Raw genomic sequence first — 24,916 nt, forward strand, 5'->3', positions numbered from 1 at the left:
GGTCACCAATTAACCTCACGTGCATGAATTTGGACTGAGGGGAAAAAAAAATGGGTGTAAATGGAGGAAACACACTGAAAGGTCCAGCCGGTATTTGAACCCAGGCGAAAACGCTGCCCACTGTTCCACTGGACCACCCGGGCGACAAGAAATGTTAAAATATACTTTGGGGAAGCTTTGAGGACCCCAATTGCAGTTTTCCAATATGGCCGCACGTGATCTTTCGATGTTGTTGTTGTTGTCGGATTTAAAAGTCTCCAACTGTGTCAATAACTTGTCCATGCATCACTGCTGCAGTATTGCGTGTGTGTGTGTGTGTGTGTGTGTGTGTGTGTGTGTGTGTGTGTGTGTGTGTGTGTGTGTGTGTGTGTGTGTGTGTGTGTGTGTGTGTGTGTGTGTGTGTGTGTGTGTGTGTGTGTGTGTGTGTGTGTGTGTGTGAAATTCCAATATTTTTAAGAATGATTGGTTTCATGAACACTGCTGGTGTTGTCTGACTTGTGACAAGCTGGAACACTCCCACCTGGTTTATCCGAGAAAGGTTCTTTTAAAGCTGGTTTGCTTCAATAAGGTGTAAGAGGAACTAGTGCCAGTGAGAAAAACGTCTTGTCAATAAGGACGTTTCCTCTGCGGTGGTGGGAATCTATGTATAGATCATAAAGACAGACCTTTTAAAAACAAAAGTCAATTCTAAAAGAGAAGCATTTGGTATCGAGTGTATCTGTTTTTCTATTGATCTACAAGTCAATATTCGTCAAGTTGTGTTTTTGCCAATCACGTGTATTAGTAGGTCTACAGCAGTGTGTTTTTTTACTGCCGGCTGTCTTAGTTAGAAGTCAGCAGTTAGTGCAGAGCAGCGCCAGTGAAGCTTGTAAAAGACATCAGCATGTAAGTGCTATTTTCCTCTCAGCACGGCTTACTTGTTTTTGTCTGTTTTTATGTGGTTCATTTCCTAATAAATCCTGCAATCTGTAGAACAAAGTGTGTGCAAACCGGAGCCAAAAGCTTCATCAGATCTTTCTTCCGAAATTTAGTCCAGGCTTTTACTGTCGCGTCCGTGCTTGTGTTTGGATAGATGTGGATTTATCACTTCGTTTGTCTGACTGTCATCAATCTTCATACGCTGCTGTTCACTCTTTTTAATTCCTGCATTGTTTTTAAACAGTGTCAGAAATGGATTCTATTATCCGGCATTTCTGTAACTGCAGCACTTAACGCACGGGAAGAGTGCTCATGTCGACGACCTGAAGACTTTGGTGGTGCAGATTTGATTGAATCTCCACGTACATTACCACATGATGATGAGTGTCAGGCTTGCGACATACCTTCCAATGCAGTAGAGGGAAATGGCCTCGCTTCACTTCCTCTCTCACTGTACACGCTGTGGAGAATAATTAGAACACACATTGTGAACTTTCCCTGGTGTCACACAGCTACATATTTCTGTCACACCTACTGATTTCAGCACCCCCCACCCCCCACCCCCATTACTCAAACATCTTCACAGGAGGAAATCCACTGTTGTTACTGTAAACCGAACAAAATCTTTGATTTATTTTGTGGTGACAAATCTTGGGGGATGAGCCTTTACACACTTTCAAAACTGCTTTCAAAGACAATTTCTTTAGCGTTTGACTCGACCTTTTTGAGATATAAGTTAATAAGCTGATTTTCTATCAAAACACACAGCCGAAAAAGAAGGTTGCGGCTTATGCATCGGCGTGATCAAAGGTTAATCCATGTTTTTATCGCACCAACATTAAATAATACTGCTTTTACTGGCTTTTGAAATCAATTCATAGATTAAGGTGAGTTTAAAATGCTGCTTGTAGACTGTACCCTACACCAGACAGAGGATACTGCTTCTGGTTGAGATATGCTGCTCCGACTTCCAGCTTGATTTTATATTCCTTTAACTTGTATATAAAGCTTTGAAAGGCTTAACACACTGGCATATCTCTGAATCCCTGTCATGTTAAATCCATTCCATGCAGAGAGATCTCTACACCAGACTCCCCGACATATTCTCAAGGGTATGCATAAGAAAATTGGGAGTGTTTAAATTTCCTTTCCTGTTAAATTCTCTGCTCTGATACTTATTAGAGAGGCAGACTCTGAAGTTATTTTTGACTTCATTAGGTTTTGCAGGTATGCGGATTCCCGGCTTATTAGTCTGTATCGGGGGCTTCGAGTCTATGCTGATTTATTTGAATTGCATTTTGACCTCAGGTAAAAACAAATACTGCACCTAGACAGAAATATTGAAATGGACAGAATTTTCAGGACAGTATCACATATCCTTTATACCACTTAAAGCCTCAAATAAGCTCTTTCTTTCTGTAGTTATTATAATTGTGCCGCAACTTCAGCAAAACAGTTTTTTATTCCTTCTTGACAATCATTGCTCCTGATATGCTCTCTGTGGTTTTTTTTCTCGAGGTTTCATCATTACTTTCCCATATAACTCTCTGTGAAAATATAGTTTGTATCATCCACGCTATGTGTTTCTCTGTCTAAAAAAAATATGGCTTCTATTTCTGTCACCTTTTCTTGGCGAGATGATCACAAAAAATACTCCACATGCCTCAAAAAAAAAAAATATGATGAATTCTAGCTGGCACACGTTAATGCTAAAACCTTGGAAACTCCATCACATTTTGTGTGATGCCTGATCAATTAGTCAGTTAATGACAAGGTCCAAATCAAAGTCAGCTGCATCTGCAAGTAAACAAAAGTAGCACATTTCTTCTGTTTAATTAGCGAAGCTATGAAACCTGGAAGGTATGCAAGCGTCACAATTTTATTCCCAAATTATGATTTCATCATCCAAGTCACTGTCGGTGAATAACAACGGCAAAAGCGGCATTCATGTTGTGTCGCTCAGCACTCATTAATTGGATGTTTCCATCACTCTCTCCAATGAGGAGCCACGACGGCGGACGCTGATGTGTGTTTAAACGCATTCAAGGACAGGGAAGGACAGCGTGGGGACGCGAGGACATGTGGTGGTCAATCAGCTTTATTAATGTGCGACTCCCGGACTGTTTTCCGGTGTTACATCAGAATGGCATGCTCACATCAAACAAACTGCTGCAGGGTTCACCTGGAAGCTGCCTGAGGCAACTCCTCTCACACCCGGTTTGATTGGCATGTTCTTCCCTCCCCAAATGAGCCAAAATAAAAATTCCTTCAGCTTGATTCTCACGCTCCAAATGAGGCCGGTCTGAATGTGCCTCATGTAGATCTGTAAGGTGTTTCTTTTTTTTTTTCCAGATCTCATTAGTATTCTTTCTTTCGCTCCCTTTTTTGCCCACTTGCCCTTCCCTCTCTCGCTTCTTCTTCCTTGTAATTTTTATCCCTCCTTGTATCTCTTGTGTTTTTGTTTTTTCTTTCTCCCCTGGATCAGTGCCCACTGTGCCACCAGGAAATGTACAAGCTGAGCCTGTCAACTCTACCACAGTGCATTTTACCTGGAGTGCCCCCAGCCCTCAGTTTATCAATGGAATCAACCAAGGATATAAGGTGAGTACATGCCTTCTGTCGACTAGTGCACTCTAGTGGGCAGTGGTAGAAGGGCAATTCATGGTCAAGGCAACGTGACTGGTGAAAGCCCCATTTTCACAGAGTATGAGAAAGGATTTAGGAGTGAAATCCTAACTGTAGTCACATTTTGGTCCTTGTACCTCCAGCTCTTGGCATGGGAACCCGGTCGTACGAACGAGGTCACCGTGGTCACCGTGCGCCCCAACTTCCAGGACAGCGTGCATGTGGGTTACATATCGGGCCTTAAAAAGTTCACAGAGTACTACATTTCAGTGTTATGCTTCACCACCCCTGGAGACGGACCGCGCAGTCTACCTCAGCGGTTACGCACTCATGAGGACAGTACGTGCCCCTGTTCAGGATATTAAAAGTCTTTACAGAAAATGACGTGCTCGGCTGTTGTTCTCCTCCCTCACTGCCTGTTTATGTTCTTCTTTACAGCCCCTGGAGCTGTGGGACACCTCAGTTTCACTGACATCCTGGACACATCCCTGAAAGTCAGCTGGAAGGAACCACAAGAGAAAAACGGAGTCCTCACAGGTAATCATTAAAATGACCAAAACGTTAATTGTGCCTCCTTTATCTTGCTTGGATTTACTGTGAAGGCGGTGTAACACTGTCCTGAATGAATTCGCCTTCTTTCAGGGTATCGGATTTCCTGGGAGGAGTTCAATAGGACCAATACAAGGGTGACCCATTATTTACCCAACTTGACTCAGGAGTACAAGGTTACAGGGCTCACCGCCCTCACTACTTACACCATCCAGGTGGCGGCCATGACCGCCAAAGGTCAAGGTCAGCTCTCCGCTTCCACTATATCATCAGGAGTCCCGCCAGGTTTGTGCTTTGAATGAGTTAATGAACTTTTAGACAGAGAATTAAGAAGTACTTGAAACTTCCCTGAGGAGAGCTGAACTTCAAATAGTTGCGCCGCACGCTCTGACTCAACACACTCAAACTCAGCAATTTCTAAAAATAATTATGCTTCAATCATTATCTTAATTAATGTTTTTTTTTATAATTTTCTTCCGCAGAGTTGCCTGGTCCTCCCACTAATTTAGCCATCTCCAACATTGGGGCACGCTCCGTCAATCTGCAGTTCAAACCAGGTTATGATGGAAAAACATCTATCTCCCGTTGGCAGGTTGAAGCTCAGGTAGGACATTTTTGTTTTATAATTTAATATGAGAACAGCCTGTTTTTTTTCCTTTCATCATTTTATGTCATGAAGAACTGACCCCAACGTAATCTTTTGTGCGTTTCAGATTGGCATAATTGGTGAGAATGAAGAGTGGCTGATGGTGCAGGAGCTGGCTAATGAACCTGACGCTCGCTCGCTGGAGGTCCTGGACCTGAACCCTTATACTTTCTACAGGTGAATGCACACACAACAAGCAGCACAGTATGTGTGTTTTAACTAAAACATGCTTCACACACATACTGTATGTAATCGTTTTGTTTTTTTGTTTTTTTTTGCTATACGAATTAACAAGCTTTTTCTTCTCAATCTAAAATGTGTTTGACACTTCTGGTCATTTGCCTTTAACTTCAAATATGTGATGAGTCTATATATGGAGAGTGAAACTGTCCTAACTGTGGCCTAATTTATTGTTGTTTTGTTCCAGCACATTTATGACCAAAGTAGAGCAGTCGTGACTTTGTTATTTTTGGTCATTTTGTTTAAATGTACGTGCTTTATCATCCCTGACTTCTCACCTATTTACACCTGATATGAGATAATGTTAAATTAAAGAGGTTTAATACAGCCAACAAGTTTAATTTCTAAAAAGATCCCATTTACTCTGCCTTTTGTGTTGGAACCTCTCTGCTCAGTGCAGCTTTATGCAGCTTCCATTGAAAACAGACACAGTCTGGTGTGAATTTGGGGTTACACTTGTGGTTGTACACTAAAATGTTTTGTTTTTTTTAATCATTGTAATTTGTCTTGATTACACATTCAATATGTTTTGTACATTTTTTTTTTAAATATTATAATTTGTATTTTATCCTATATATTTTCCTAGTTCTATATCACTGTTTCCTTTCTGGTTTTTCACATAGGTTTCGAATGCGTCAGGTCAACATTGTGGGCACCAGTCCTCCCAGTCAGCCCTCCAGAAAGATCCAGACCCTGCAGGCCCCTCCAGACATCTCCCCGGCAAACGTTACCTTACGCACCGCCAGTGAGACCAGTCTGTGGCTCCGCTGGGTGGTAAGACGTCACAGCTCTTTATACGCCGGCCCTGGCTAAGGCAGACTGAAGCTGGCTGGGCTTTAATAAAGGTTACAATATGCATGTTTAGGGCTCTGAATGAATTATGCACTTTAGATTTTGGTACGCCTTAGTATTCAAAGAAGCTATTTTAAACGGTTGGATTATTCTCTCAAGGTCCTCCTCATTGATATGGTGGAGAATAATCTTGGGACAAGACCGTATTGTGAAAAATGCCCTTGGGTTATTAACTGGCTGTAACATTTATAAAATGTCCCTTACAAAAACCATTTTAGTTGATTTCATTTTCCCCATAACTGCCATAAAGAATGTTTCACGTGTTACATAAGTTTGACATCCCAGAGTGACTCTATGAGAAACTGAAGAGATGCACCTTTCATTCTTCAGGGACTGTTGTCTGGTGATTGAGTGCAAGTAATTGTATTTGTGACGTTTCAGAAGGCTACACACACACACACGCGCGCGCGCACACACACACCCACACACACACACACACACACACACACACACACACACACACACACACACACACACACACACACACACACACACACACACGCACCAAGTCCTTCATTACTGCCGCTTCCTGCGTCAGCGTTTGGTCACTGTATTCTTCATGAGTGGGCCGGCGAGACACAGAGGGCTTGTGATATTCCTGTGGCTCGTGCAGGATTAAAAAGTTTGAATATACCTGCATCTCGAAGCAGAGAGGTGTCAGCGCTATGATATGGCTGTACAAATTAATGACATAGCTCAGTGATTGTGGCTCATTTCAAAAGCTGGGTGTTAAGCTGTTGTAAAATTTTGTGGTCCACTTCATAGCTGTGTCACAGTACTCTTGAAGGGAGTGAGAGTGAATACCAAATCATTCCCACTATCACAGTTAAACGCTCTATATATATTCAGGTATCTTGTCATGTATAATGCAGAGTTATGTGCCTTTTTTCAGTATTACAAATACGCAGTAAAAACATAAGTCCATGTTTTCTCGACGCACTGCTTTTTGCCCGGCATACAAAGGTTTTCAACATAAAACAAGTAAAGATAATTGATATGTCAGTGGTTTTAGCCGAATTAAAGTCACTGTGTGCTTTCTATAAGGATTTAGGTGGGAAAAGTTGCACTCTAAAATGAGGGCCTGTACTATAAAGACAGTGCTACTGTGTGCACCGGATTCAATGGTAATATCATTATTTTCATACAAAGTATTGTTGTGACATTTTAAAAACACCCAATGCAACTCAACTGCTTTCTCAATGTGTCTGGAAACACCTCTTAGCTGCAATTAAATCACTGTGAAGTACAGCCTCTCATGGCTTATGTCTTCATTATGCACACAGTTATGATCTTATTCATATTGATCTTGCATGAACTGGGAAATAAACACAACCAAAACTATTTTCAGCCTCTTCCAGAGTGGGAGTACAATGGCAACCCAGATCTGGTCGGTTACCGAGTCCAGTACTCTAAAGCGGGGTCCAAAGGGGGGGTTCTCTCCCACGTCATCATGGACCGGCTGGAGAGGGAGTTCACTATCGAAGACTTGGAAGAGTGGACGGAATACGAGGTCAGAGTTCAAGCCATCAACGGCATCGGTTCTGGGCCTTGGGGCCAGCCGGTCCATGGCAGGACCAGGGAGTCAGGTGAGGGGAAAGAAATGCATATTTCAACATATAATTGCACCACTCTGCCTGATTTGCTCTCTAATATCAGTCTATCTCTCTTGGTGCAGTCCCCTCCAGTGGTCCCACCAACGTGTCAGCATTTGCTACCACCTCCAGCAGTATCCTCGTGCGGTGGGGAGAAGTCCATGAGGCCGACCGCAATGGGCTCATTCTGGGCTACAAGGTCATACCACATACCTTTCATTGCAGCACATTTCTAAAAAAGTAATTTCACTGTTAAAATTCATGATTCAAAAACTCGCTTACCGGTATGAAATCCCCTGCATCTTCCAGGTTGTGTATAAAGAAAAGGACTCCGATGCAGCTCCAAACTTCTGGACAGTTGAAGGCAACACGAGCCACAGTGTCCAGCTCAGTGGTCTGGGCAAATATGTCCTTTATGAGATCCAGGTGCTCGCCTTCACTCGCATCGGAGACGGCAGGAGCAGCTCACCGTCCATTCTGGAAAGGACCTTGGACGACGGTAAAGATAAATTCCTACAGAGCCACACAACCTTGCCGTTATTATTGAAGATGTTTATTTCATTCTAAACAAGCACAAAACACTGTTTCAATGTCAGGAATGTTTGTTTCTGTCTCTTTAAATTTGAACACTTTCCTCATTTAAAATCTCATTTCAGTCAAATGCATTCAATAAGTATTTGGTTATTATTGAATTGCGACTCTATGTTTGTAGATTTTATAAATTTGGATTGTGGTCAAAGTGCTGATTTTGTGCTTGGTGCGACAGTGCCTGGGCCTCCAGTAGGAATCTTGTTCCCTGAAGTCAGAACCAACTCCGTACGACTCATCTGGCAACCTCCTGCACAGCCCAACGGTATTATACTGGGTGAGTTTGCAATTTACTGACCAACATCTTCAACCTTGAACAGTATTGGCAGATAGTAGAGATAAAGGAAAGGAGAGGCGACAGATGCCTATTTGTATTGCACTTTTCAACAGTGGTGCTTTCTAAAAGGCGGCGCATAATGCAGGGAAGACATTAGGACAAGATGTAAAAGAAATACAAGCCTCTATTAAAAGACACACATTAATGGGATGTGAAAAGAATCAAATAAAAGAGAAGATGAAAATGAAAATGGGAAGAAATAAAATAAGACAGATTAAGCAGCAAAATAAAACCTAGAGCGTAACTATAGTGCAGCGCAGTCAGTGTCCCTCATTAAATTTAATAAAAAAAAAGAGGAGCGCGCTGCAAAGTCTTTAGCCTTGATTTAAGCAAAGTCTCGGTCCTAAAAAATGAGATTTCCTTCAGATTTCTTCTCACGCTTTAGTTTTTTTTTTTTTTTACTGCACTAGAATTGTTCAGCATTCTGAGCCGCTTTTTTTTTTTTTTTTTTAATTATTATTATTATTATGCATGACTTTATATTAACGTGACTTTGTCTTCTTAGCCTATCAGATCACATTCAGAAGAAACTCCTCAAATAGCAACGCCGCCACAGTCGACGTGCTGAGCCCCAGCGCTCGACAGTACACAGCAAGTGGATTGAAACCAGAAATGGTTTATGTATTCCGCCTCACCGCTCAGACACGGAAGGGTTGGGGAGAGGCTGCGGAGGCTTTGGTGGTCACAACAGAAAAGAGAGGCAAGTGTGAAATGCTCCGGTTAAAAATGTATCCTTTTCAATTATTCACCTCTAAATAGAAAGTTTAAAAGAGACCGTGTGTGTGTGTGTGTGTGCGTGTGTGTTTGTGCCCTTCAGCTCGACCCCAACCCACAAGTCGTCCCACGGTGCCTCAAGAAGAAGTCCAGGCTCGCAGAGTGCTGTTGTCATGGGAACCAGGCAGCGACGGCCTGTCCCCAGTCCGTTACTATACGGTCCAGTACAGGGAGCTGCCAGACAGCAACTGGACTGTCCACTCCGCATCAGTCAGCCATGAGACACACTCCTACATCGTCGACAGGTGAATACAAAAATCCATTTTCTGCGACTATGTGATCAGAAAGTAGAAATATGTGGGGGTCCACACCTACAAATTCTTCCCTCTCTCTCTCTCTCTGAAGGTTAAAGCCGTTCACCTCTTACCAGTTCCGTATTAAAGCCACCAATGACATTGGAGACAGTGAATACAGTCAGGAGAGTGAGGCCATCACTACACTACAGGATGGTAAGTATATTTTTCATTTAGGTGTACAAGAATATTTAGGGACCGACAAACAGGCCTTTACATCCATGCTTGGTTGCTGAAATAATCTCCACCAGACTGTTTGGATTATAAATCCCTTTCTAGTTGGTCTTCTCACCGCCACCTTTTTGCATTTCCTCCAGCGCCGGACAAAGCCCCCACAATCCTGTCTGTTACGCCTCACACCACCACTTCTGTGCTGGTTCGGTGGCAGGTATGCTGGAAAATGACTGTGTCATCCACACAACCATGCATCGTCTACACTGGTTCACCGTGTTCAACTCAACATTGACACAGACAGACAACCACACACACACACATTCGGCCACAGCTATAAAAAAGCTCGAGTCACACATGAACTTCATTTGCATGTTTCTGAACTGTGGGAGAACATGCAAACTCCACACAGGAAGGTTCCCAAATTAGGCATAATCCTGCTGTGAAGTGCTAATCCTCTACACTACCGCGTGGCACAAGCTCCATTACGTGAATGGAAAACTGAATAAGAAAATGTGAAATTCATTCAAATCAAGTTGAATTTATTCATAGAGCACATTTAAAAACCACAGCTGTTGACCAAAGTGTTGTACAGTAGCAAACGATTTAAATAGAGGCGGCAGAGCAGAACATTTACAATGGAGTCAAAACAACTGTCACACCCACTTCCAAGCTAACGAGTGAAAGTTTATGTTAAGATGATTTAAAACCAGGGGGTGTCAAGGCCAGACATCAAAAGCAGTCTGTTAAGAATCTGGTTTTTTTTTCTGCCAAGGATAGCTGATTGTATATGTTTGTGAAAGAAAAAAAAAACAAAAAAAAACTTGCATATAAAGCGACTCTCTGCTTCTTCTAGCCTCCCTCTGAGGATCACATCAATGGAGTCTTGTTAGGGTTCAGGGTCAGATACCGGGAGTTACATTACGACAGACTGCGCACCTTTACAATCCGCACAGTAAACAGTCCATCTGCCAACTGGGCTGATCTCACAGGTCAGTTGACTTTTCTTTTTTTTTTTCTTTTTTTTGTCGGTGACAGTTACCTGCATGTTTTTTTATTCACTTGGCTTTCAAATCAGTCTATTTAATTATTTACCATCATCAAGATGCTTGATCCTACTTCTCTTTGTATCCAAATTCCAGCTCCCTACAGCATCAGGAACTTAAGCGAGTCCGCGCTCACCCAATATGAACTGGATAGTAAGCAACTCTCTCTCTCTCTCTCTCTCTCTCTCTCTCTCTCGCCCATCTTTCTCCAGCTGTTTGCATGTCATCTGCTTCCTTCCATTTCCACAAAATAAAATTGCTGTATGATCATTCACTGAAAGTGTGCGCTCCATCCTCCCACTCAGCTGGAGCCGCTGGGGGGGCCACCGGAGATTCTCATCGTGTGAATGTAACTTTAATCTCTCCAAGCTGCCCTGTCATTATTTCAGCATGTTTTCCTCCTTTTTTTTTTTTTTTTTAATCACTGACAAATCTTTCCCCTTGTCCCCACAACAACCCCACATCTTTTCATCAGTGCGCTTTATAACTCTTACCCTGCGTCTTTTTTGTTCAATTTGCGACGTTGTCTTGCCACAGGCGTCACTACAACTGTGCGTCTCTCTGGAATCGCTTTCTTTTGTTCTTTCATCTTAACTGTTCTATTACAACGCCGCGTTGGGTTCTCTCCTTGCAGATTTGAGTAAACACAAACGCTACGAGATTCGGCTCAGTGTGTACAATGCAGTGGGTGAGGGTCCCAGCAGCTCACCGCAGGAAGTGTTTGTGGGAGAGGCGGGTAGGTTTCTTCCACTTATCCTAATTCTTTATCTCTTAATGCACGAGTGTCATTACTTGAACTGTCTCTCGCACTTCTTTCCAGTGCCAACAGCCCCTCCCCAAAATGTGGTGGTCCAGTCCTCCACAGCCACTCAGCTGGATGTCACCTGGGACCCGCCTCCTCTGGATGCTCAGAACGGAGACATACAGGGTTACAAGGTATCAATACTCTACTAATACTTTTTGGTGTATTACAAGAACATGAACCGCACTTACATCATGTCTTTCTATATTTATATACTTCCATTGAAAAATGTATGACTTCTGCATGTTGAACTCTTTTATTCCGTTTCTAGATCTATTTCTGGGAGTTTCAGCTCCAGAATGAGACGGAGCGGCTGCGCACGCTCTTCCTGCCGGAGCTCGGGGTGAAGCTGAAGAACCTGACAGGCTACACCACGTACATGATCAGTGTGGCAGCCTTCAATGCTGCAGGGGATGGACCCCGCTCCCTGCCCACCAGAGGGCGCACTCAGCAAGCAGGTGAATAGGCAAAAAAAAAAGAAAAAAAGAACAGATGTGGAAATAGAGATTAACTGATCTTTCAAAGAACCAGTGAAATTTATCTTCCAGCTCAGACTGTTTGCCTGCACCATGTTGCCTTTTTTTTTTTTTTTTCAATCTTTTTGTATTTCAACTAAATCCGTCCCCCTGCCGCAATGTCCACAATGATATTCTTCCTCATTATTTAAGCACAATGTTTGTGGCTCTCAAGTGCTTTTGAAGAGCAGAACTGAAGACTTGAACCGTCCCTTCAGTATCACAGGATAGAGAAGAAAGAACTAATGATGAGTGGTTTTCTGTTATGTCACCACAAAACTGCACACTACAACTATTACTTTAGCTTTAAGAGGAAAAAAAAAAAAAAGAAGCCTGCTCCTGCTATTCAGCAAGAATCAGAACATTCTCACTGAAGAGTTTGCTTTGGTCCTGTGAGCTACAGCGTGAGAGATCAGTCTGTCTGGCACCTCCTCCAGTACAAGCCATGGGGTTGAAATCCTAATGACGGTGGAGGAGCAAAGAATACAAAGTGCGGGGGACACATGTAGATTAGGGTTTTTTTTTTGGGCCTCAGCTGCACAAAGACGTCTGTGTTTACCAGCTAGCGAGAGTCCCTCCTCTGCGGTTTCAGCACAAAAATGGTTTACAGTATAAATTTCCCTCGTCTTTTCCACCCCCTTGAAGGCTGTGACATTGGCACGGCGTACAAAGTGCTGAGAACTTAAAAACACAGGCAGGAATTCTGGCTCTGTGCACCACAGGGTACTGGGAAGTGAGCCAACACAAGCTTTTGTGAGTTTTATGCAGAATTGTGGCTAAATCCTGACACTTAGCTGGATCTGGGTTGGGTCAGCAGGCAGGCATTTCTCACAGCTCTCACTGAAGGTCACACAAATTTGTGTCTACTTTTGTCTTTTGTGTGACTCATTTGCTTAAACTGTCATACAGGATGTTTTATTTTTTATTTTTTCTGAACTGTTTTGACGAGCAGGCGCACACATAGACACAATTTACTCTGGCTGCGGTGATATTGAACACATTATTGTAAAACATTGTCCCCAAGTTTTTCCCACTTCTGTGACATTCAGCATGATGTAACTATTTGGACTAAAGTATGAAAATAGTTGTAAGATAGATGATAAAACCTAACAATGCCTGCAGATGAAACAAAATGCAGCTAAACCTTGAGAATTAGAATGAATTACACCGCAAAAAACCTGGAGAATATATATTTCATATGTGATCAAACTCAATTTTTATTGTTGTATCTCGTGTGGAGAATTGTGTTGAGATTGCGCCAGCGGTGAAATATGCTATATAAGTAAAAGCCATGAAACTTCAGCTTTTGTTTTAGTTACAAAATTCTATACAGTTCCTTAACATTTTAGGTTTTTTTTGCCATATTTGAATCTGTTTCTCATACCCAGGTCAATGCATTGCAGTCTTGATGGTTTTGTCGGTTGAGAAGATGCTCACTTGTCATCTTTTCTCTCCCTTTCTTTACCCAAAAAGCTCCGAGCGCTCCGAGCTACATTCACTTCAGCGAGCTGACCACCACCTCGGTCAATGTGTCCTGGGGAGAGCCCAAGCATGCCAACGGCATCATTGAGGGCTACCGCCTGGTGTACGAGCCCTGCACCCCGGTAGATGGTGAGAAAATCTGTCATCTCGCCACATTCCTCAGCTGGCTTTCTCAGACAGTAATTTACAGCCTCCTGCCTCCCAACCATAGTCTGTTTTAATGCACAGCGCTTGAGCACAAACTGTAATTTGTTACAGATGAGTGTAAGCCCCGCAGTCACATATATGGTAGAATGTTCTGGTGATGCTTTACTTCTACTCTTACTGGGGAGAAATATGGTTGATAGCTACGTAAATGCGGTTGTCAAGCAATTAGGAGCTGGGGTGAGGCTGCTGTCCCTCAGCTATCACATAACAGATCATATCTCCTTCAGCTGGGCTGAACTCGGCACTAATATCAGTTAACGAGTAAAAAAAGATGCATTTTCTGATATCTGTTGCCGTCTAAGTATCTAATAGCTTCTGTAATAGTCAATATTTTGCGGTCATATGTCCAAACATGTCCGTGTCTGATGGTGTGTGTGTGGCATCGTGTGTGTGTGTGTGTGTGTGTGTGTGTGTGTGTGTGTGTGTGTGTGTGTGTGTGTGTGTGTGTGTGTGTGTGTGTGTGTGTGTGTGTGTGTGTGTGTGTGTGTGTGTGTGTGTGATATGCTGTGTCTGTTTGTATGAACAAAGCTTGGCTATGTGTCGCTTGTAGAAAGCAGTATCTAGAGTCTTAGTGTTTCCTGTACAGACTCCTCTCCTCGCACTCCAGGTGTCAGTAAGATAGTGACAGTAGATGTTAAAGGGAGCACACCTCTGTGGATGAAGCTCAAAGACCTGGCAGATGGCGTCACCTATAACTTTCGTATTCGGGCCAAGACCCTGACGTATGGTCCAGAGGTGGAGGCCAACATCACCACTGGGCCTGGAGAAGGTGGGATACTCTCAGCTTGCTATGCATTACTGCCTCCATCTTTAACACCAGTGTCAATAACATAAACTATAGAAAGATGATGCGCCATTCCATCCAACTTTGCTCCTTATCTTACCAAGGAGCCCCAGGACCTCCCGGTGAACCTTTTATTTCTCGATACGGCACCGTTCTGACGCTGCACTGGACGAGTGGTGATCAAGGCCGCGCCCCCATCACACGATATGTCATCGAGGCGAGACCCTCTGGTGAGTCATCTGCATAAACAGCTCTCTACTTTCAGCCCCTCAAGCGATGTGTCCATCATACCACTTTGATTTTATTCATGTTTTTTTTTCTTCTCCTTTTACCGTCAGATGAAGGACTGTGGGATATTCTTATCAAAGACATTCCCAAGGAAGTGACATCCTACACACTTAATCTGGACATGCTTCGGGAGGGAGTCACGTATGACTTTCGAGTAATTGCTGTCAATGACTACGGATATGGCTCCCCGAGCGCACCTTCTCCCTCCATATCAGGTTGATCGTTCGTCCATGATCTCACGTGAAAGTGTATTCATGAAATAGAATGCGTTGCTGATGTAGCTGTTGGTGTTCTTGTTTGCAGCCCAGAAAGTTTCGCCCTTCTATGAAGAGTGGTGGTTTTTAGTTGTCATCGCGCTGGTGGGCCTGATCTTCATCCTGCTCCTCGTTTTCATCCTGATCATCCGAGGCCAGAGTAAAAAATACACCAAAAAGGCCGACTCAGGTATGAAGCCATCTGCTGAACTCCTGTTAGCGGCTCTGTTTCTCCTGCAAACCTATCGCTATTTGTCTTCCTCCCGGACAAGCCTGCTGAGAATTGCATTTTAATGATCACAAAACTGAAGTCTGTTTAATGCAACGCGCGCGTGACGGCTCACACAATTAGACAAATTACCCCGGATTCTCGACATTGTTTGGCTGACAGAGGAAAGACGCGCGTAAAGGTTATCGGTGAGGCAGCTGAAATAGGCAGATGAATAAATATTATTGTTCCTGTTTAACTGCAGCGGGAATCAATACCTGGATAAATGGCTTGGTAGTAGTTTAATGCGCAGGTCATTAGTCACCGAGAGAGTAATTGTAAAACTACCACACAAGTGTCTCCCATACTAGTGTATCGAGAAGCCCATTTTCATGATTGTAAATTATCCCGGGTGACACTACAACTCCGAGAAAGCCCTTTGTCATGGTTTCTGTCTCCAGGGGCATAAATCCTAGGTAGAAGAACTTAATCAGTGTTAGTAGCCTTATTGTTATTGCTCTTGTTTATACATCACTGCTGGAAAATACGAGCCGCTTGAAAGACGTCTGGGAATAATTATTTCAACGGTGTAATTATCCGGGAGCAGGAAGTCGGTAGTGGTGCAGTCGGGCATCGTGGTGGGAAAGAAAAGGAGGGGGGGGGGGGGGACCAAGGGTCAGGTCAAGTCTTCTTAAAGCATTGTATCTTTGACTCATTAGCTGAGTCCGCACGTTTCACTGTGACAGGGTTCGTAAACAAAAGTGGAATACGAAGAGAGCCTCGGCTTTCCAGTTGCATCGGAGTTGTTTATGGCGTTGCAGAGCGGAGGCGATAAAAGACCCGCACCCTTCACTCTGGTTTCCTCGGGGTAGACTTGGAGAAGTTTTGTTTCCAAGATGGCTGAGCAGGATGGCAGGGTGTGTTTGTGTGTGTGTGTTAGTGTGTTTTCACCAGTGTGTGAAATTACACTGTGAATAAAATGTAACGTTATTATTTGTACTCAGACATAGAGGCTGGCTGAACGAGTTTGCACTATTTCTCTGACTTTTCGAGTTGTGATAAACTGATTTCAGAAACACAGTTTCTCGGAGGAAATGGCGTCTGTTTGAGTTAGTAATTCCCAACGTTGTAGACAAATGGGATCACAGCAGTAATTCCTTCCAGGACCCCAAGTTTTGTTTCCAAAGTGGCTTTGCATACCTTGACTTGTTAGTGTAAACAGTGTTTTACACAGTTTCTACAGCATGTAGAAGTTTTCTGACTCTGTCATTGATATGTAAAGTGAAGGGAGCGTAGCTAAATGTTTTAATTTGACTCAAATTCCCATCCTGAGTTCGAATGAACTCGCAGTAGCCCATGGTAAGTGACTTGGATAGAGTGCTATAGAAAAGTTTGGCAAATGAATTAGAGCGAAACAGTTTTACTTAAAGTGTCCCTGCTATTTTCTAACCTGCAATATTGTATTAAATTCAGTTCTTTTCTGAGTAAGTGATGCCTTTCTAATTCAGAAATGTTTCAACGTACTTGTAAAGACCAGCTGTGCTACGGTTTTGGCCTGTGTGTACCAATATAAGCAGCCGTCCTGAAAGATAGTATTGCCATTCAATGTATTTATAGACACTTTGATAAAGTTAGCACTATAACAACTTTACTTCTTCTCTGGCTTGCAATGTTGTGATAAACTTGAACTCTGCAACCCATATTTTCTGAGTTATGAATTCTGAGTTTCAAGATAATTGGAACTCAGTTGGCTTTTAAGCTAAAGCTTGAAGTCGGTCTCTCTTCAGTTTGACTTTCAGGTTTTGACCGTGAACTAAAAATGAAAAAGGAGATAGGCATTATCAGCTCCAGTGCAACTGAAAAGCAATTCCTCCCTACTTTTGGCAGATGTGAACTGGGCAAAAAGACATCTAGTGGTAACTTTTGAAATACCTCTCGGATATTAGGCAATTCCTAACTATCAACTGTCTTGTGTTTTGTAAGTCATCCAGACTTCAATCGATTTCAGATTTGATTGAATATTGAAAATCATTTATTTCATTCCACAAACCACACAGTGTCGTCCTCATACCCCTGTCCAGGCACCCACTCCAACTGCACGGCGCTGCCTCTGACCCATGGAGAGATGGTGCGCCTGGACGAAGGTCGCTTCCCTGCTCTGGAGCTTAACAACAGGCGCCTGTCTGTGAAAAACTCCTTCTGCCGCAAAAATGGCATCTACACCCGGTTAGTCAACACACATTGTGCTAATCAAGCTGACCATTCATTCATTTCCTGCAGCAAGACATTCATTTTCTCTAACGTATTGTTCACTGAGTTTTGTTTTTTTTCCACTTTCTGTGCTGTGTGTTATTCATAAAACTGACCAAAATCATAACGCGTTTCCCTTTTGCCTCACAATAACGTCCGTCTGGAATAAGCAGACTCTTAAGGAGCCCGGTCGCTGATTTGAGCCTTCTTCCTCTAATCTCGTTGATATTCCATGTTTGTGTGAAGCAACAATTTATACAAGGGGGCAGCACAATACCGGCTTATTAACATTCAAGAACTCGAGCAAGTGTGCTTTGTCTGCCCATCACGGCTCCAGACAAAGAGTTCTTATGGGTCCAAACCGGCTACTTCTATTTGGCCTTGAGCCCAGAGTTTCTCTGGAGTGCAGTGCTATGAAAGCTGTCACACATTAAGTTCTGTCAGCAGGACTTTGGTAGACTAGCTCTGAGGCAATTTCTAGGTAAACATTAGATAAGGGGAATTTCACAGACTCTGCAGCATTAAGCTCTGTACAGACACGGGTCACGACTGGAATCGCGGTCAGTTTGTCGTATTGGGGGATGGGGGGGGGGGGCTTCAGAGTCTGCTTCTTGTCACTGCTCAAAAAAAAAAGAAAAAAAGAAAAGAAAAAAAAGAGATGTTGGCTTTTGCACGTTAGTGTGCATGTTATGGTGGAATGTGCTGGGAGTGCATTAAAGGCAGAGGAATCTGCTGTTTTCTCCTTGACCAAGGAGGCCAAGGCGAAGATCAAAGGGTCTGGGGGAGCTGGTAGCTGCGTCTCTTTGAAGGGCTCCAATCTGGTCCCATACTGTTTGCTAATGATCTGTAGACTGAGGAGGAAGAGTGGGAAGACTCCCTGTGGGATATTTGAAAGTGTGAGGGAAAGAAGGATGAATTAGACAGATAAAGCAAGGGGGAAAAAATACTGTGCTCCTAAATAATTCAAAGCTCAGGATCCTTTGCCCCTCCTCCCCTACATTTGCATGTCCCCATCTCTTTTTTGTTTTTTTTAAACATCTGACCCTACCTTGTCTGAATGGAGGTGTTTTTTCTTTCCTGAGAATCCCCCTCCCCTCACGTCATCGCCCTTAACCCAGAGGAGACGACCCTCTGTTGTGTCAACCCTTTCATGGCCACCGTCATGTTGTGTCTTCTAAACTCGTTCTTGGCATACTTCGCTGATTTAGCTCCTGTATATTTCCGAGTATGTTTCTTTTCCCAGGATATGTCAAGGTTGTCTGCTTTATGCCTAAGTGTTACACTTTGACATCACAGCATTTTATGCCTGTCTGTTCTACCCACGCATACTACGTTTTCTGTTTCACATCGTTTTAAACATTTACTTTTAAGCCACTCCTGGTTTATTTAATTTTTTTATTTTTTTTTTTCTGAAACCAACCGAGTGAAGTGTTCTTTTAATGCTGTATTAGCCTGAACATATAGTGAACTCACTGATGTAGCTCAGTGATGTGAGGGTAGTGGTCCAGTTATGCACCGTCCAATTCCTCCTCAGTGGACCCTGAACGTATCAGTGGTCATTACTGTAGAAGGAGAAAAATAATAGTCTTGCACAGATGTTCCTCTCTGCTTCACTTCAGAGTCTTAATGATTGGATTTTTTTTTTTTTTTTTTTTTTTTTTTTTTACTTGACTTGCACTCATATAAGAACTTCATAATACTCAAGGAGCTCAAGTCCATACTTAGTTACCCAGTTCGCCTGTAGGAATCCTAAATCTCTCTCTGACTCAGTCTGTGCAGACATTCAGCTCTAATCGCCACAAAGCGCGCTTTCATGAAGATGCCCATGTATTTTTGTGTTTGCGCATCTCATGAAGCTGAGCTGAACTCACCCCCTGCCAAGCTTCCAACTGACACTTTGCTGCAAAGATTAGAAAGAAATAGCAAAAGAATAAGACCAATTATAATCTCCTCCCTGCATTATGTATCAGTGGCTTCCAGGAATGCACAAATGCCCCCATTCTGTGCTTGTCTGAGCGAAGCTATAGTTTTCATCCTCGTAATCAATGAGTCTGTGCTCAATCTGTTTGTGTTCCTCCCACCGAACACCCTGTGGGATGTGATTCATCCTCATTTTTAGAACCGGTTTACAGTCTTTCATTGGCTGCCTGCATGGCGTCAGTCATGAGATTGACACAGCTTTTCATGTTTACTCAAACGAATCTGGCTCTGATAAATCTGTTTGACTTTCCGTACAGAAATAAATGCAATCTTGATGGAAGAAGAGACACCTGGTAAAACCTTTAGCTCTTGTTCAACTCACACAAACTCCTGGCTCACTGCTTCCCCTTCTATGTGTTCAGGTCTCCTCCAAGACCCAGTCCTGGAAGTCTGCACTACTCAGACGAAGATGTCAGCACAAAGTATAACGACCTGATCCCAGCAGAGAGCAGCAGTCTGACTGAAAAACCCTCTGAAATCTCCGACTCCCAGGTGAGCTGTGGCCACAGCTTTACAGCCTTCACCCAGCCCACCATCTGGCATCTGTCCCATGGCTCAAATGAAAATTAAAACCGTTCGCATCTCTCAAAGTTGTAACCTTTTCAAACTAAACAAATGCATTTTATAACACTTCCGTTCTTACATCTATCATAGTGACTGTGTTGCTATGGGCGGTGGTGGCATGGAGGTTGAATCTCTTTGCCACCAAGTCACTGCTCATCAAACATGCAGATCACATGATTCGCTGAAAGATGAGCGTCAATCATTGTGTTTCTAGGTGTGGAAACTAATAAACGTGATGATCCGTAATATAAGAACATTGTTATGCAACAAACATTAGTGTACTCCAAGTAACACTGACATTTCTGGATGTTCTAATCTTAATTCCTCCCATGGGAAGCCTGAGAACGGTCAAATCTCATGCTTCACGTGCATTTCGATAGCTTTACAGCCAATTAATTTCCCTCAAACAGGAAGCGGTTTTTGGCCAATCATCATGTGATGATCCGAACCCCTCCGTGAAGCGAGAGCTGATCCAGAAGGTTGCAAGTGATGAGAGGCGATAGACACAAAAGGCAGAGAGAGTACACGTTTCCAACATCTGTCTTCGGCCACACTCCCGCCACATCACAGTGGCCAATTTATCTGGCACCTGCGTGTTGAAAACATTGTCCAACCCGGTTTGGACAAACAGTGCCCTCGCGGGAGACACAAACCGGCGTTGTTCTTTAACTCTGCATCGCCTCCCACTGTTTACCTGCCACTTGTGCAAATAAATGAGGCTTGGACATCTGCCGTGCTGCAGCCTTAAAAAACCAGCGGATTGGCAAGCTCTTGTGAGGCAAACAAATTTGACAAAAGCTTAATACTTTCTGTCAGTGTAATTTGTTGGGGTTTTTTTTTTATTCCATATTTGATTGCATCAGTCGAAGTTTGCAGCATACACTCATTTATAGCCCAAATTAGTTTGTAGGGATCCTCCATAACTGTTTATCTTCTTTAGTAGTGCAGCAACAGCATGCGCAAGCATTTGCATCGTAAACTCTTGGCTTGCTTTTGAAAAACAGAAAGCAAACAAATCCTGTAAACATTGTCTCTGTCTAATTCTGGGACATTTATGTGTGCACTTATCATATTTGTGCTCCAAAGAGCTATGGGCGAGCTCCAACCTCTGAAAGCTTCTCCATAAAAGTGATTATCTCTTCCATAGAATTGCACATGGATTAATAGATTCCCCATTGTCAGTAGATTTTTCCCGCTGTATTATGACTCACTATTGTGCAGTTTGTCAGTAAATTGCACAATGCTGGAAATAGAATATGCCTGGATTTAAGAGCATAGAGATGTCGCTGTCATTATTCTTTGTAGTAAACATCCTCTCTCATCTTATACTGTCAAAGTGCCATCTGACTGATTCTCCCGACTTACTCACAGGGGAGCGACAGCGAGTATGAAATGGATCAGAGTCGGCAGAAGACCCACTCCTTCGTCAACCACTACATCAGTGACCCCACCTACTACAACTCATGGCGGCGGCAGCAGAAGGGCGTCTCGCGCCCGCCGGCGTATGGATACTCCCAGCCTGAGCCCCTGGTGGAGCAGGAGTCCCGACAGCACCCACCACCCGTGCCCCCCCTGCCCCCCCTGCCCCCTCTCCTGCCACAGAGCGCCCCGTCCCCACAGCCTCAGTGCCAAGGCCAGGGCACCTTGTTCAGGCCAAAGGGCAGCCGGACTCCTACCCCCTCCCTGCTGTCTTCTGAACCCCCCAGCCAGCACAGCACCCTGTACCGACCCCCCAGCAGTCTGGGCTGTGCCGCTCAGGCGCCGACCGCAGGCTTCTCCTCTTTTGTTTGACACACAGCTGTCTTTCCTCTAACAACGGGACCCTGAGGACGAGTCTTCGATTTTGTTGCTGTTGGTTTATTTGTATATTGCTCTTCTTTTTTTTTTTTACTTTTCTTTTTATTCTGTCTTACTGACAGAGCTGTTGCTCAATATTAAGCATTGCAGACATCTTAAATACTGCTTTCTCCTCCGTGAAGATTGTATGTGTATGATTGTGTGTCGCAGGTATGATTGGTAAATCTATGTAGTATGTAATTTATGAAGAGACAATCATTTGAAGGATTTTATGCATTGCTTCAGTAAATTAATTTGAAGACTCAACCGTTGAACAAGGAAAAAAAAAACTCAATTTGAAGTTTTAAAAAAGAAATCCTTGTTTTTAAAAAAAAGAAAAAACACTGTATTATTGTTTGATATGAGAGCTTTATGGAAAAACAACCAACTTAGAACCACATAGAGTATGGAGCACTTGGCTTGCTGAAAATGGACAATGGAAACCTCCGACGGAATTAAGTGGTGGACAAACCGAAAGTGAGAAACGGACTCTGACTCGGAGAAAGGCGCTCGTGGTCAGCGTGCCGCCGTGGAGTTTCTCACTCTGCCTAATCATTGTTTGAACCGCATTACGTGTTTACTATATGTACTTGTCTCAAATTGTTTACCAGATATTTATATCGATCAGCTTCAAGCTCGACATTTCCAGATCATCACTAGTGGCAATGTAATGAATCACATTAAAGCATTGTGGCACCTTTATAGTAGTCTGAGGATGATGATTGTGTGCTGAGGCTCTTGGCGGAAAATGAACAACCACGGCGTTTGATTGCTTTATTGTTATTCGCAGAGAATAACCAAAAGCACAAATCATGTTGGTATGAATGATGTGTGGATTCAACGGATGTCAAAGCAGGACAGAATCATTTAAATCATGAGGTGAAGTCACTGAATATCAATGTTTCTTTATCAGAGTATTTCCACTACAACAAGATGTCTGATATCATGCCGAATGTGATCAAAGTGAGCACAGCGAAACTGTCTCTATCAGATCAGACCAATCAGGAAATTGGTCACATACAGACATTCAAAGGTCAAACCAAGACACCTTCACAACATAGTTTACACTGTGAATGAACAACAGCCAACACAAAACGTGAAAGAAATGAACTGTTTACATGATCATATGACTGAATAATTTCTGTCTGGACAGTTTATCCATGTTGTGAATGAGATGTTATGAATATGCTCATTCCTTACAAACAGACATTGCTGTGCTGGTGTTGGATGTACGTTTAGTGTATGAACTACATAAGTCAAGATATAGTGTCACCTGTCAGATTCACAAAGTTGACATCACAGTATGGAACTCGTCATCAATCATCAGAATAATTAAAAAAACAAATATATAGTGAGGGGATTTATTTATCCATTGCAGCATGTAAGAGGATTTGTAGAGCTTGTTTTAAATAAGATCAGACCATGTGGACTAAAGTCCTAAGAGGGCATTTTTTTTGCGTGATCTTTAATACAAACTGACACTTTATCCCACAACACAGTGAAAGATCTGATTCTCTTGGCCACAACAGAGACACAATTGCGGTGCATGAAATCGTGACTTAGTAGGAAGACTTCAAAAGAGAACCTGATCCAGCGCAAGCATGCTGAAAATCAGGAGCAGGGTGAGACAGGTGCCTGACTAATCTTCTTATTTCAGGCCAGAACACATTGATCATCAGCAAAGCAAATGAAAGTGGAACAGGGATTAGGCTGGAAGGTTTAGGCAGGAGGCACATGTCTGGTCAAGGGTGCAGATCGCTGGAGCATTTTTTTGTTTACCTCAAAATCACTGACAAGTGCAAGACACGTACAAAAAGTACAAGAAACAAACTTTTGAAATTACACCTCATGTTGGTCAAAAGTAGCGAGTGGAGTCTAAGTTTGCTCATACGTACTGAGCTGACCGGCTCCAGCGTCTCTGTTATGAAGCAGCATTCTCCCTGTGCATGTGTGAGCTTTCTTCGGATATTTAGATTTCCTCCCGCTGCACAAATAAATTAAAATTGAGTCTGAATTGACTGTATGTATAAATGAGATTGTGTTTGTTTGTCTGTCTCTCTGTGACGGACTTAGCAGTTCCACCTTTATCCACTTTAGAGCCGAGTACTCTATAGACGGGTTTGTCACAGAGCTAACACACAACTTCACCCATCAAGTAGAGGGACAGCATGAAACTCCACACAAAACGCTCCTGGAATTGTAACCAAGGTGTTCGTCATCGTCGACGCCACAATGTGTGCTGAGGTTCACTTTTCGAAACAAAACGCATTTTGTCTCCAAACTCTGTAATTTCAGTGCGTAATTCGGAATTATGGTAATTCATCCAACCGAGCTCTTCTATAACTGTGTTTCAGCTTCTGCCAGACACAGGGAGATATTTCCTGTTCACACACATTTATCCAAACAGAGGGAGACAGAGGGGGTGAGTGATACGCAGCCTCACATCGACAAATCTGTCACATTTCCACATCTCAGTTCAGTATCTCCTGGGACTGATTCATACAGAGAGTGCCCTATTTCCGACTCCGCTTGCTGGAATACATTACTGCACGTTCGCGGCACAGCTAACTCATCCTGACTGGCGAATCTAAAATTAGGACAAAAATCCTAATCTATGATGGAAGTTGGAAGTTTCACCTTTCAAAAACTTTTTGTTTGAACAAAGAATTCAACTGGAGTTTGAAACTCTGTTTTGTTTTTTTAATATTGTTTAATATTTTATGATCTTGAGCGCAACACATCCAGGGACAAATTAACATGATGGGTCATTATATTGGGCTGCACAGTGGTGTATAGTGGCCAGCACTTTGAGTCCTTGTAGGGTTTTCTCTTGATGCTAAAGTTCCCTCACACGATCCAAAAACACACCGTTCCGATTTATTAAGGTTCTCCAAATTGTGTGTCATTGTGTATGTGTCTGGCCTTGTTTGATTTCTGCATGAGCAGTTTGTTAATTCCGTACGGGCTCCAAATTGTAGGTCTGAGAGTGTGTGAAGTCGTCTCTGTATTAACTGGGTGCACACGTAGATAAAGCAAGGAGATTAACAGGCGCATGTCAAATCACCGAAACTTGTTTCTTTCACCTTTCGAAATTTTCCGATACATTTTAATTCAA

The 24,916-nt window shown here is 43.0% G+C and overlaps 1 protein-coding gene across 1 annotated transcript in view; it reads left to right on the forward strand.

The window, feature by feature from the left end:
• LOC308125123 (protein sidekick-2-like) overlaps nucleotides 1-22,502 on the forward strand; it is a 39,801-nt gene extending 17,299 nt beyond the window's left edge. The window contains exons 17-44 of the mRNA XM_080488643.1: nucleotides 3,404-3,519; nucleotides 3,687-3,882; nucleotides 3,982-4,080; nucleotides 4,186-4,377; nucleotides 4,575-4,696; nucleotides 4,806-4,915; nucleotides 5,602-5,752; nucleotides 7,179-7,416; nucleotides 7,506-7,621; nucleotides 7,732-7,921; nucleotides 8,189-8,287; nucleotides 8,853-9,053; nucleotides 9,165-9,366; nucleotides 9,467-9,570; nucleotides 9,732-9,802; nucleotides 10,442-10,577; nucleotides 10,728-10,784; nucleotides 11,266-11,367; nucleotides 11,452-11,567; nucleotides 11,705-11,891; nucleotides 13,422-13,559; nucleotides 14,245-14,406; nucleotides 14,526-14,651; nucleotides 14,760-14,924; nucleotides 15,013-15,153; nucleotides 17,253-17,397; nucleotides 19,764-19,893; nucleotides 21,337-22,502. Coding sequence (XP_080344769.1) covers nucleotides 3,404-3,519; nucleotides 3,687-3,882; nucleotides 3,982-4,080; nucleotides 4,186-4,377; nucleotides 4,575-4,696; nucleotides 4,806-4,915; nucleotides 5,602-5,752; nucleotides 7,179-7,416; nucleotides 7,506-7,621; nucleotides 7,732-7,921; nucleotides 8,189-8,287; nucleotides 8,853-9,053; nucleotides 9,165-9,366; nucleotides 9,467-9,570; nucleotides 9,732-9,802; nucleotides 10,442-10,577; nucleotides 10,728-10,784; nucleotides 11,266-11,367; nucleotides 11,452-11,567; nucleotides 11,705-11,891; nucleotides 13,422-13,559; nucleotides 14,245-14,406; nucleotides 14,526-14,651; nucleotides 14,760-14,924; nucleotides 15,013-15,153; nucleotides 17,253-17,397; nucleotides 19,764-19,893; nucleotides 21,337-21,756 — 4,232 coding nt within the window. The 3' untranslated portion in view covers nucleotides 21,757-22,502. The remainder of the gene's footprint in view (nucleotides 1-3,403; nucleotides 3,520-3,686; nucleotides 3,883-3,981; nucleotides 4,081-4,185; nucleotides 4,378-4,574; nucleotides 4,697-4,805; nucleotides 4,916-5,601; nucleotides 5,753-7,178; nucleotides 7,417-7,505; nucleotides 7,622-7,731; nucleotides 7,922-8,188; nucleotides 8,288-8,852; nucleotides 9,054-9,164; nucleotides 9,367-9,466; nucleotides 9,571-9,731; nucleotides 9,803-10,441; nucleotides 10,578-10,727; nucleotides 10,785-11,265; nucleotides 11,368-11,451; nucleotides 11,568-11,704; nucleotides 11,892-13,421; nucleotides 13,560-14,244; nucleotides 14,407-14,525; nucleotides 14,652-14,759; nucleotides 14,925-15,012; nucleotides 15,154-17,252; nucleotides 17,398-19,763; nucleotides 19,894-21,336) is intronic.
• The last annotated feature ends 2,414 nt before the right edge of the window (nucleotides 22,503-24,916 follow it).

The sequence above is a fragment of the Lipophrys pholis genome (assembly GCF_963383615.2).
Source record: "Lipophrys pholis genome assembly, chromosome: 19".
NCBI lineage: Eukaryota > Metazoa > Chordata > Actinopteri > Blenniiformes > Blenniidae > Lipophrys > Lipophrys pholis.